This window comes from Amaranthus tricolor, chromosome 2 (genome assembly GCF_026212465.1).
Source record: "Amaranthus tricolor cultivar Red isolate AtriRed21 chromosome 2, ASM2621246v1, whole genome shotgun sequence".
NCBI classification, from domain to species: Eukaryota; Viridiplantae; Streptophyta; class Magnoliopsida; order Caryophyllales; family Amaranthaceae; genus Amaranthus; species Amaranthus tricolor.
Genome location: NC_080048.1, coordinates 16,743,046 through 16,757,210, shown reverse-complemented (window position 1 = coordinate 16,757,210; position 14,165 = coordinate 16,743,046). Strand labels below are relative to the sequence as shown.

General features: G+C 30.0%; 2 protein-coding genes across 2 annotated transcripts; one reads left to right on the top strand and one right to left on the bottom strand.

Annotated features, from left to right (window-relative positions):
* Positions 1 to 452: 452 nt before the first annotated feature.
* On the bottom strand, positions 453 to 3,392 carry LOC130805601 (uncharacterized). Its single transcript, XM_057670383.1, has 4 exons — positions 3,387 to 3,392; positions 3,191 to 3,223; positions 2,856 to 3,010; positions 453 to 1,794 (listed from the first exon to the last, which is right to left on the bottom strand). Exons 1-4 carry the CDS (start codon positions 3,390 to 3,392, stop codon positions 453 to 455), a joined length of 1,536 nt encoding a protein of 511 aa, XP_057526366.1.
* An 8,623-nt stretch (positions 3,393 to 12,015) lies between these two features.
* On the top strand, positions 12,016 to 13,299 carry LOC130805861 (protein EXORDIUM-like 2). The gene has a single exon (XM_057670677.1). The coding sequence runs from the start codon at positions 12,069 to 12,071 to the stop codon at positions 12,963 to 12,965; it is 897 nt and encodes a 298-aa protein (XP_057526660.1). The 5' UTR covers positions 12,016 to 12,068; the 3' UTR covers positions 12,966 to 13,299.
* The last annotated feature ends 866 nt before the right edge of the window (positions 13,300 to 14,165 follow it).

Sequence of the window (14,165 nt, the reverse complement as noted above, 5' to 3'; positions counted from 1 at the left end):
GTTTTGTTGTTAGTATCTCAATGATGATTGTTATTTGCTTGATGAAATGTGTACATAGTAGTGTGTTTCATTGCCACCTTAAATTATTGGACACGAGCAGGAGATATTAACACATGGTTAATGTGTTTTGTCTCATTGCCGTTTCAAGCACTAAGATGAGGCTGAAATACCTATATTTGCACAACTTCAAATGATGTTAATCGTTAAATCTGAGAGTTAAATAAACGTACACAAGTGAAAATTGGAATGATGAATGATGTTTAACTTGCTTAGTTTTTTTTGTGAAATAACTACCTCAATGACTAAATGGAGAGGTGTGCATAATTGTATAGTTACAAAATGTTTCATAGTATTGTTTCCTTTACAAAATGTCTACTTATTTAAAGTTAGACAACCCTTGTGTTCCAAAAATTTAAGGGTTTTAATCAATGTCTACATATTGATAATTAATTTCAATCATCTTGCGGAATATCATTGAGATTAAATATACCATGAGATAAAAATTGGCGTGCTGCATCTATCATGCATAGTTGATATTGTATCCAAGTGTAGTTTAAAAGCTTTGGTTCAAAAGTGTCGTACGCATCATTGACTGCCTTGATCAGATCATTGAGGTATTTGGGGAATGACTTGAATTGAATTGATTGCAGAGCACTAAACAATTCCAAATCCAAGATGTTCATATCTGGACTAGAGGCCGGTTGACAAACTAGTCTAATGTTAAATCCGTCTTTCTTGGCTTCTTCATTGAATGCATGATCATTTATTAAAATATGCTGCTTGGCGTTATCTTGTTGAATCCAAATATCTTTCACCCCATTTGCTGGCCATTTTGATCTTATTGCTGGTAGGACTTCAGTGATTAGTTTGTCTCGTAGAACGTCGCGTGTAACTCTTGTTATTGCTCGTAATTGTATTGTACCCGCTGGTCTGTTTTCTGACCTCCTCATTGCATAATAAGTCTCTGTAAACGGAAAAATTCCTATTTTCCCATCCCACAACACTTCACCAGCAGAATTAATGTGAGGTCTTGCAACAGTTGCTATAAACATCACTTTGCCTATGAAATTTTTATTTTGCACACATCTATATGGTTCCTCCTCTTCCCAAGGGAATAAATAATACCTCTGTGTTGCCCTACTCATGTAGAACCATTTTTCATATATATGCACGACATTATACATAAGTCCGAATTTTGGTATATTATCTATAGTGGGTGGTATTATTTGGGATAAAATGAAGTTGATTCTTCTCATTTTGTGGTCATGAGAAAGTTTTGGTTTAATTGAATTTGTATGTACTCTAATATTACCGGATTTCATCATTCTATAAACTTGTGAATGACCAATGCCTAATGCAGTGGCCATTGCTCTAATTGTGGTCCTCTTTTCAATTGGAACAGCATTAAGCAAATTCATGTCAAAGACTCTTGGTTTCCTACCAACTCTTCCCCCTTTTCTACTATTAACATCAATTACAATGCCATTTTGCATTGATGTTTTGGCTGATTGCCACAGCCTTGCTATTGTCCACCTAGATGTGTTATGTTGTAATGCAATTGTTTTAATTGTACCCCGTGGAAAACGTCTATCTGGTTCTTTAGACAAACTAGTTAACTGTTGTACAATTAACTTTCTGGTCTGAACTGGTAGTTCCCTCTTACTACCTACTGGTTGCTGTCTTAATGTTTGCTGTTGGTTCGATTTAGTTTCTGTTTCCTCCTGTATTAATGATTGACTATGGCTTATGGGTTCCTCTAAACTCAAACTGACATCTATGTTTCCATAATTCTCACTTGTGTACTCATCATAATGTCATATTCAGAATCTATATTAAGGTTTTCAAAGTAAGAAATAAATACCTCAATATCAAGATTAATGAATTCCTCTTCTTGTCAGCCATTTGCTATTTTTGATTGCTTGTTGTTGGTTTTGTAGACTTGATGAAAGAAATAGGATTGGATCCAAATTCTTATGAACAATTTAAAAGGGGAGGACAGCAAATGAAGAAATTGAAATGAAGAAGTGTTGATCTGCTTTTATACACAGTTTGATCTATTTATAGACAGATCAAATGTGTTGAAAAATTAATGTTGACTTTTGTGTAAAAATTTTGTGCTTTTGCTGAAAATTTGTAATATTAAAGGGAATTCTAATATTTGGGTGGGAAAAATTTTTTTGGAGGGAAATGAAACTGAAATGTACTTAATCTGAAATTATGTAACTAATATAAAATAATTTTCCTTTTTCTTTTAAAATTAATAGCAATATAATATTATATCCTATAAAGTGAACAGTAACCTAGACTGTAGGTGATTAGAAATCTTAATTTATGTGCCCATGCTAATGTAGCATGTAATACAGAACAGAGGAAGTAATATTTGTAATATTATTACTAGTGGAAAAAACCTTATTTGCTGTGGTTTTTTGGCCATAATATGCTGCGATTTTGGTCCGCAGCAATAGTGATAGCAGCAAATGGGTTATTTTAATTGCTGCAGTTTAAAACCGCAGTAAAAAAAGGCTATTTGCTGCGGGCTTCTTAAAATAGCGTATGACTATTTGCTGCGGTTTTTAAGAAGCCCGCAGCAAATAGCCTTTTTTTTCTTTTTTTGCTTTTTTTGTTTAATACTATTAAATAATCTAATAATGTACAATGTAATAAATAATGATTAATCCAATGATAATCACCAATTAACACTAATAATCACCAATAATCTCTTTGTAAACTCTCGATCATAAATGTAATATAATAATATGTACAAATACAAATTAAAGTCCTAAAAAATCAAAATGTGCTTTTAAACTTGACACAATTACTTTTAAACTTACTCTAGTCATAAAAATAATGAATACTTGATTCCAAAAAGAGTGTCACACATCAAAAGCTCTCGACTTTTGATATTCAATCCTACATGTTTCATATAGAAAGCAGCTTGTGAAAGTGAATAGTGTATTCGAGTTGAGAATTTCTGCCCTTCGAATAAACATCGACATGGCAAACTATCAATCTGCAAATCCAACGAAACACAAATAAGCATTAAAATCATCCAAAAACATAATTAATTAGCATCCTAGAAGTACATTAGAATACCAACTTAATCCTAAAAATAGAAAAAAAATAATACATTATCAACAATCAACCACCAAGGAAAATCCTCATTATACAGTTAAAATGAAATGGTAAATACCTTTGGAGGGCTCATTACAAGGCTAGTGAGAATCTGACCAATTATATTAAAACACAAATTGACATAAGCAACTTTCTAAATTTGCTCCCTGATATCAACACTATAGTCTGTAACTTCCATGTAATCTCCTCTTTTCACACATTCTACATAATATTCTAGAAGTATAATCATAAGAGTTGGGAACTTGATCATTCACAAACATCGCGTTCAATCTTAAATCTTAATAAACATAAAAATAATAACACAAAAGCAACAAACCTTTTGAACCTGATTGAAGCTAAAAGAATTGTTCATTAGCTAAAAGATATCTTCTTGTATTTTATAAGTAATGTATATAAATCTCATTTCATTCTGAGGTTTTTTAAATCTCTTCAGTTTCTTAACCGATTTTCGATAAGCAAAAGCCACTATGCTACTTCCAAATTTCTACTTCACACTGATAATAAAGCAAAGCAGGTTTAATACCAACAAAAATTATTATCACCAAATAAAGATTGATAATTAAATTACATGATTATAATCTTACATGATGTCATTTACAAGAACAACTACCCATTGAACCATTGATACCACATACATAAGTAATTATTTACATTCAAATATACAACTACATATATACATAAGTAAATTGTTCACATTCAATCTACCCTAAAAATCCTAATTAATTAAAATTATTCACATTCAAATATTCAAGTACATACATTAGTAAATTATTCGCATTCAAATTTAAAATACATACCTTGGTAATGAGATATGATAATTTTGTTTCTACAATAAGATTATGTAACCTACAATGAAAAACAAAATCAAAATTAGTGTAAAAAAAGACTAAATCCTTATTAAAACACAATGACTTGAAATAGAACAAGACTAGCCCTAATTTCGTGGCTTTTGAAGGAAAAGCAACAATGGTGGGTTGAAGAACTTAAACAAAGATGGAGAAGGAAATTCGTGCAATGGGTGGTTATTGAAGCAACAAATCTCAACTACACAGGAACTTGAAGAACTTAAACAAAGTCGTGGGGTATGGAAGATGATGAACGAAATGAAGAGAAAACACAGTAGAGTCGTATGATTTGAAAAACTTGAAGAACTTGAAGAGATTTTTCGTGGGTTTTTGAAGAAATTTTCTGAAATTGAAGAGCTTGAAAAATAAGACAATCGTCATCGTGGGTTGTTGAAGAAAGTTTTTTGAGGGTTTTAAGCAATTGAATGTCAAAACGCGATTTTTATATTTTTTGAACTGACTATTTGCTGCGGGCTAGAAAACACCCCAGCAAATAATGCTTATTTGTTGCGGGCATCAGGTAGCCCGCAACATTTATACTATATTTTTTTTTCTTATTTTTTTTTTCTAATTAAGCCTGCGTCTAAGGAAAACCGTAGCAAATGAGGTTTTTTCCACTAGTGTATTCTTTTTGACAAAAATAACTGTATAATTTTTATTTTATTTTTATTCTATTTTCACTTTATATATCATAAACTTTTCTTTACTAATATTGGGGTTTTATAGGCATTATGCACTTGACAATAACATTTTTTAATACTTATGTTAAAAGGCAATGTTGCAAGTAAATGAACGAAAGAAGAATATTTTTTTCGTCCCTCTTAAATTGCTTATAAAAAAGTTTCGGTTGAATTTTGGTGAAAAACAGAATTATTTGAATAATTAGACAAAAAATAAGTTAATAAAAGAAATAAGTGTTTAAAATGAAAAAAGATAATAAGTACGTGAATGTGATTTAAAAAAAGGCCCAATCTTTGCAAAATAAGTATGACAGACTAAAATGTAAAATCATGCAAAAAAAGTGAAGGATTGACAAAAAGTGTAATTTATGTAAGTAGAAGAAACGTGTCTACGAGGTTAAAAGATAATTAAAATGTATATAGGTGAATAAAAAAAAATTTAAACTATAATTATAAATAAAAATATGACAAGTATTATATTTTTGACAAATGATTCACCATTTTCTTCTAATCTTATTCATATATTTTAACTCACTTTTAATTTTATTTACATAATTCATTTTGTATCTCTATTTATTATGGGTATTCATTTTTTCCTAAATAACACTCTATTTATTTATTGATATCAAAATAAATGGAATGGAGGGAATATAATATAATATTGTCACTGTGTTCTGCATTACCATACACTCATGATGCACCTTTGTTTACTGCTGCAGGATCTGATCATCCTGATTTAGGACTAGTTATGATTCTGAATTCTGATGTTGAGATTATCTTAAAGTTCATGAATCTATACCTAGTTGATTTTACTTGCCAGGAGTTAAATTTCTGGTTCCATCGTAGTAGTAGGCTAGTAGCATTTGTTTCTTTATAAAAACATTTGCTACTCTTTTTTGTTTTATATTTATTTATTATAAATATGATGTGTTTAAACATATAGAAAATGGGAATTCATTGGAAAAAATCACCTTGGATAATATAAGCTTTTGTTAATTTCTATAAAATAATATCAACTTTTGATTAATCATGAATAATATCAATTTAGGATAGTTTTTTCCTAGAATAATACAAATTTTGGTTCTCCTATAGTTTGATTTTAACATTTTAGAGACATTATAAAAAACACCCCACTAATTTGGTATTATTCATAGTTAATAAAAAATTTGTATTATTGTAGAAAAATAAGCAAAAAGTTGCATTATCCCTGGTAATTTTTTTTCATTATTTCATGTGAGAGAAGTAGTACACTTGTCACTACCAGCACACACAACACACATTAAAATTGTAGCCAAGAAATAAGATAAAATAAATAAATAAACCGGTTTTTTAATTTCTTAATGTATTTTTCTCAAAGTTCATGTATGTCAAGCAATTGTTTATTTTGAAACTATAGAGTAAACTATAATAGCGGGGTTTATATACATAGAAATCACTATATGAGGTAGTACTTCATATTCAAGTGAAGTTTATGTTTAAAACACATATAATAAACCACTATATGACATTGTGCAATTTATTTTAATATGAACCGCTTTCTGACTTAACAACTCATATTGAAAACCGTTACGTCACATATCAAGTCATCCAAGAATGAATCAACAAAGTGATGAACATCATCAACACGAAGCCACTCTTGTGAAGGTGTACTTTCTCTTATAGACAAATAAGCGGCTTTCCTCTTGCTCATCTTCTCTAGGATTTGAATTCAAAAAATCTTCTTTTATTAAGAAATCAACACAACCTAAATGACTACAAGATAGTGTGTTGAAGTTCATTTTGTTGCGGGTGATTTTTAGGTGAAGTAATCTAATCAATGTGCTCATTGACGTATTTGGATCCGTAAGCATTTCAGTGAATGTGCTTCGTAGCAAGAAATAAGTTTTTCAAAAGAAAACACGGACATTCTTAAAGGAAAGAAACATATTTCGTGGACCATCAATTGTGATCATGCATAAAAAAATGTTACATAAATAATACTTACTACATTAATTTAATGCAAGTTTGTTGATCATACCTAATTTTCGAACAACAAAAGTTGAATCATAATTAGGAAACGGTTTGGTAAGAACGTAATCCAATTGAAATTCAATGAGAATGAATAAAAATGCAACTTCTCTCCTTTATCCATATATATGATCATAAAGCATAGCCTAAGAATATAGCTTCATTACTTCTAGCATTAATGTGATCTGGGTGATTTTAGTATTAACTTAACAATATTTATTAAGCATTAAACAGAAGTAAATACTCTAATAATTTAAAATAAAGGATGAGTAGTGTTATATTTTAGAGTAATAATTAAAGACTTGGGTTATAGTGTACAATATTTTATATATGAGCTGAAGTGATGCAGTTTTATGAGCTTTATTATGTTATTAGAAATTAAAATAGAGAAATCTTAAATAAGCCCAAATCTTAAATATCTAGTATATACTCCCTCCTATTCACTATTATTTTCTCATTTGATTTTTAAATACTATTCATCCATCATTCTTAATACATGCATCTATAAGTTAAACCATAGTCATTTGGCATCTTGTTTGATTTGCCTTAATGTAAATTTTATTCAAATCAACTATTTATAATTTTTACTCAACCACAATTATAAATATTTAAGATTGAAATAATGTATTGACAAATTTGCCAAAACTAAATGGGACAGTAATAGTAAATAAGAGGGAGTATAAGGGTTTGTTCTGTTCTACTTATTTTTTGTACTTATTACTTGTTCTTATTGAGATCAGACCAAATCAAACTATAGATTAGATCATATCAGATCATATTTGTTCAGATCAAATCATACCAGATCAGACCAGATCAAATAAGATCAGACTATACCAGATTAGATCAGACCAGATCAGATCAAAGATTAGATCAAATCAGATCAAATTAGATCATGATCGGACTTGGTGTTACTTAAGTTACTTGAGGAAACTAATGCAATCCTTGATAACAGAACGAGCGCGATCAGACCAGATCAAATACGATCAGACTATACCAGATTAGATCGGACCAGATTAGATCAGACCATATCAGATCAGAGATTAGATCAAATCATATCAAATTAGATCGTGATCGGACTTGGTGTTAATTAAGTTACTCGAGGAAACTGATGCAATCCTTGATAACAGAACGAGCGTGTCTTCACCTACCTCCCCGAAGGTGGGGAAAGCAAAGGGGATGAATTTGTAGCCATTCTCCTCACACGCACTTAACTGTGTATTTCTTTCTCATTCTTTCTACCGCATTGGCTAAAGACGCATCAGGGACCCAAGAGGAGACTCCAGTGCCAGCAAAGGGCGAACCTTCAGTTACATCCACGCAAGTATCTTTGCCATGAAGCCAGTTAAACAGAAGGAGGTTGCTAGCCTAAGATCTTTCCCCGCCTCCGAAGAAAACCCTACCGGCGCCTCCTTATTATTTTATTATTATTATTATTATTATTATTATTATTATTATTATTATTATTATTATTATTATAGGTGTTATAATAATAATAATAATAATCAGAATAATTAATTAATTAAAAAAATTATTTAATTAAATATTTAAGTAAATAATAATAATAATAATAATAATAATAATAATAATAATAATAATAATAATAATAATAATAATAATAATAATAATAATAATAATTAATGTAATTAACTAATATTTATATTAATTAATTACTTAATTACTTAATTACTTAATTAATAAATAGTTATATATAAATAAAATAATAATTCTAACAATAATAATATTATTAATCAAAATATATTAATATTAATTAATTAATAACATAATTAATTAAATAATAATAAAAGGTGAACAAATAAATTATAATTTTAATAATAATAATAATAACATATTAATTAATTAATCAAATAAATTATAATAGTAGAGAATTAATTAGTTTGTTAATTAAACAATAATAATATAAATAATATTAAGGGAGATTCTACATGGTAGCATCAAACTTTCATGAAATGCCAGTGGTAACACTTTGTAAGATTTTTCCACATGGTAGCATCCAGTTTATGCGTTATATAATTGCCGTAGCATTTTCCGTTAAATTCTTGTCAATTTTCGTTTAATTCACCCTTTTAACGTTTCTACCCTTATTAAGTGTTGGTTCTTGTCTTTATAATTTTCTCTAAACATTTGATAGCGTTGATAAAATAAAAGGTGAATTAAATGTCAAAATGGTGAATTAAATATTTGAGAGCATAAAAATGGTTTAGGGCAAATTATAAAACAAGAACCAACACTTAATAAAAGTAGAAACGTCAAAATGGCGAGTTAAATGGAAATTGACAATAAACTAAATGTTACTGGACCAAGTTTGCAGCGGAAGATGTCGTTTGATATTTTGATTACACGCACACTTATACAAACAATCAAGAAAATAAGGTTTCTTGATCAGATTGTCTGTTTTATGATGAATTCTAAGCAATCTTGAATGACTACTTATCCCTGGAAAAGACACTGATTCCCCTTAGGAATGCAAGGCCTAATTCCTCACAATTCTCTCAATAATCAACGTGATCTTGAAGAAGTATGATTCTCTCACGAATTGAATACTCTCAACCTTTGCAAGACAGAAACAACAAAACAGAAACAATACTTGTTCTCTGAATGATCAATTAACGATGATGAATGTTCATGAATGACTAACTCATTACAAAGTGGAGGAGAGCCTTATTTATAGAATTGACTTCCATTTCTAACGGCTATACAATCAAGAAAAGGCGCCTAAAATCCTAACGGCTATAACAGAAAACATAAGCTTTAAAATAGAACTCGCTGGGTCTTCTGCTTGCGTTTGAGAACACCAGGCTGTTCCTTATTCTTCCTTTTCCAAGTACAGGACTCTGTATGCTGTTCATCAGCTTCATTTGCTTGGGATGGACTGGGTCCAGGTCGTTGCTCCTCAATACTTGTGTCTTCATTGTTTATATTTTCAGTATTGTTCCCAGCATCAACCTTGTGTTGTTCATATGAAGAGAGTGGTCTTGTTGCACTTGTTGCAGTTACTATGTGGAAAAATCTTACGAAAGTGCTACCATTGGCGTATCATGAAAGTTCGATGCTACCATATGGAATAATAATAATAATAATATATAATTAATTCAGATTAGATCAAATGAGACCAAATCAGATCAGACCAGATCATGCAAGATCAGATCAAATTAGATTAGAAAGATTCAAATCAAATTAGAATGAATCAGACTAAATTAGACAAGATCAAATTAAACTTTAATAAATTTAAATCATATGCAATCAGATAAAGAGAACAGACCCTTAACCCAATCATTTAGTATGAAGTGTAACCCAATCTTATTTTCCAGTTCTCGTTATTACATTCAAAAAATAAACCCTATTATAACTTCTTCCTGTTTTGAATCAACAATTAGCATTTGTAATATGTTTTATTTTCGTGGCTTTCTTGAATCTTCATGCCAATTTCAGTAAGGGGTGTTTGGCATGTAAGAACGGAAATTAAAGAATTGAGATTTGAAATGAAATTTTGGGATAAGACTTAAATTGAGACCTTGAAAAAAAAATCTTATGTACTTATTTGACAAAAGATAAAATTAGATAAGAAATTAGATTAAAAAAATTTATATTTACAACACGTTATCCTTATAACCCTTTATTTTTTCTTTACTTTCATTATGACAAAAATGTCATTTTATAAATTACCCGAGTCTCAACTTACATTACCACCCTATCCCAAGGCTTTTTTTTTTGTGGGACTTTCCTCTTCCCGTGTCTCAACTCAAATCCATATCTCAATATTTATCAACTCTCATTCCCCTCAAACAAACAAAAAAATACTTCCTATAATCCTACCGTAAAATTCCATCCCACCCTAAGCTTCCTCTTGCCAAACAGACTTTAAGTAATTCATCCTTCTAATTGTTTAACTATTTTTTTTTATTATTAACTAGATCTTTATCTATGACTTACATGTTCTAACGTAGGGTTTAGGGTAGAAAACTTTTTATTTTTTATATATAATTTTAATTTTTCTTATTTATTTTTTCATCTTCACCCTAAGAGTATATCTTTTCCTGTTTTTTTACCGTGGGATCCAACTTTCACTCTTTACCCTTTTATATTAGGAAAAATTATCTGAAATAATTTAACATTTTATTGATTTTCCTACTATAATTTTAACTTTTGATTAACTATAATTAATCCCAATGATAAGGGGTCCTTGCTAAGAATGAACTAAGGTAACCTCTTACCTATACAACAAGTCATTTTGCATAAAAAATAATAATAAATTATTAAAAACTCAAAAATTCAAAAAACTTAAAAATAGGAATCAAGTGAGTTCAATTTGATTTTAACTTTTATTTTAAATATGTTTAATTTTATTATTTAATTTTTCTTTTTTTTTTATGTGTGGCAATTAACCTTTAAAATTCAATTATCATTTGGCCAACAATGTTCTTGGGAAAGTGACCCTAAAATTCAGATTATTCATGATTAATCGAAAGTTGATATTATTATAGAAAATCAATAAAAGATTAAATTATTCAATGTAATTTTTCCTTTCTATTACATAAATTTAACTATGAAAATATATCTAGTTATAGTATTATCAGCATAAATTGTATAAGGATTGACAATTATTAGGAGGGTCCAATTGAAATACGAATGTTGTTCAAGTTTATTATGTTTCAGAATATGTTTTTTTTAAGGACTAGATGCAATCGCATAAAATTTAAATACAGGCGAAGTCTGTTATAATATAATGTATATTGACCTAGTTACTTTTAATAATTGATAAATTCTTTGGTTTTGGAGGCGACTTTGTAGATGGTCACTTGGTAACCGAGTCGCGACAACGAAACTACATGTAATTGGATAGTGCTTTATATGAAAAGTATATCCTTAATATTATTGATTCGTTATCTATAATGATACTTTAAAGATCATGGGTCTATCTCCTTTGTTATATTGTGAGGAGAGTCAATATTTCCTAATTAAAACCTATAATAATAATAATCACTTTGCTATAAACTCAAAATCCCGTAAGAAGATGATTTAATCTATAATCAAAATGCATAAAAAGTTAAAATAAGAACTTTAATATTAGTGGTGGGTGAAAAGAATCACCACCTTTGGTCCATACTTTGCATTATTATACACACACACGTCAACCTTCACTGCTTACGAAGTCTCACTAGTCACTTTCACTCCTATCCTTATTCCACGTCACCTACGAACGTCACAGCCTGTCATATTATAATTTCATATTAAAAACCTTTCCTCTTAATCAACCCAATTACTTTCTCCCACGTGTACTTCTCTACAGCTGTCATCCTCTATCATCACAGACCTACTATAAATACCAATCTCACTCACCTTCTTCATCACTCCTCAAATTAACTCCCTCTTTTCCAACAAAAAAATGGCCGTAAATTACACTTTTGCCACTATCTCTCTCATCCTCTGTTTCATTTTCTCCCTAGAACTTTCCTCTGCTGCTCTTGTTCAACAACAACCTCTTGTGCTTAAATACCACAACGGTCCACTTTTAAAGGGTAGATTTTCAGTTAATTTAATCTGGTATGGTAAATTCACACCAACACAACGATCAATCATCGTTGATTTTATCCAATCTTTGACTTCATCTCGTGCATCACAGCCGTCGGTTTCATCATGGTGGAAAATTACAGAAGGGTACAAAGGAGGAGCCAGTACTTTACTTGTAGGGAAACAAATACTTCATGAAAATTACCCTTTTGGAAAAAACCTTAAAAATTCTCATTTAATTGGGCTTACTTCAAAGCCCAATAACGGCCTTAATTCTATTGATATTATCCTCACGGCCCAAGATGTGGCTGTGGAGGGATTATGCATGAGATGCGGGTCTCATGGGTCCACGGGTCGGGTCGGGCCCCAAAAGGCCTATATTTGGGTTGGTAACGCGGCAACTCAGTGTCCGGGTCAGTGTGCTTGGCCATTTTATCAACCCATGTATGGCCCACAAACCCCACCTTTAGTGGCCCCTAATGGAGATATTGGTGTTGATGGTATGATTATTAATTTGGCTACCTTGTTAGCGGGTACGGTAACAAACCCGTTTTCAAATGGGTATTTTCAAGGCTCATCAACAGCTCCACTTGAGGCAGTAAGTGCTTGTACTGGGATATTTGGTACAGGTGCTTATCCGGGTTACCCCGGATCCGTTCTCGTGGATAAGGTTAGTGGAGCAAGTTATAATGCTAATGGGGTGAATGGGAGGAAGTATTTGCTTCCTGCGATGTGGGACCCTAAAAAATCTGCTTGCGCAACACTTGTTTGAGTGAAATTGATGGATTTAAAGGTAAAATAAAAAAAAATGGGTAAAATAAATGTATTGGGTATGAAATACTACTGTGAAAAAGGGGTTTGAACGGGGAAAATAGAAAAAGGAAAAGGAAATAGTTGGAGAAGCAAAAAAAATGAAGTGTACCAAAGGAGTACGTACTACTACTTGAAAGTGTAAAGATGTTGTAGATATTTGGGTTTCACGGGTGGGTTTTATCTTAAAAGTATCGAGTTTGGTACTTGAGTTATTTGTCGTTTGTGATATAAAAAAATTGTATATTTTGATTCTAGATAAAGTTAACAAGTCAAATGATGAATATTTTAGTAAATTGCTCTAATTATAACATTACAAATCCGTACAATTACTATAAAATAAAATTGAAAAAAATATTATTAATTTCAGTTGGATTGGAAAATAAATTAAATAGAAGTATATTTGGTTGGTTTTGAAATAAGTTTGGTCTAAATCATAAACAAAATTGGACCAAATTATAATTTTAATATTTGGTACGATTTGATATTTTCCAAAAAAAATACGGTTTTTGGTTAGGTCTCGGGTTATTATTTTTCAGGTCATACCTATTATGACCGAAAATTATAATTTTTTTTTACAAAAATACACGCTGCTATTTAGATATTTCGAGATATAATTATTTTTATATAGTAATTCCTCTGTTTCCTGATGAAATTCTTATATGTAGTGTTTGGGAATAAGTATTTTATTTCAAATTATGAATTTTAATTATGAAATTATAAATGAAGAATTTAAGAATGACAAGATTTGGGTCTTCATTTTCAAATCCTTAATTTTAACTACTTTGAAAGCAATGATGGAATTTGATTCAAATTCAAATTTAAAAATTTTTGATTTGAACCAATTCCAAATTTTCAAATGAAATCATTGTTCCCAAACATAGCAATAAGGAATAATCATGGAAATTTTTTAAAATTTTCTTTTTTGAAAATCATTTGCACCTTATATTTAATTGAGATCAACCAAAGTATGAAGATGGGAAGGAAAACTGCTAACATGAGCGACAATTTCGATATATAATTAAAATTTAATAATAATAATGTTTAATACAAAAATATTGCAGAAGTCTCAAAATGTCGAACTGTTAAAAACTTTAAATCCTAAAAACTGAAACTGTTTAAAACAAAAGTAAAATATTACATTTGATAAGAAATATTGTTT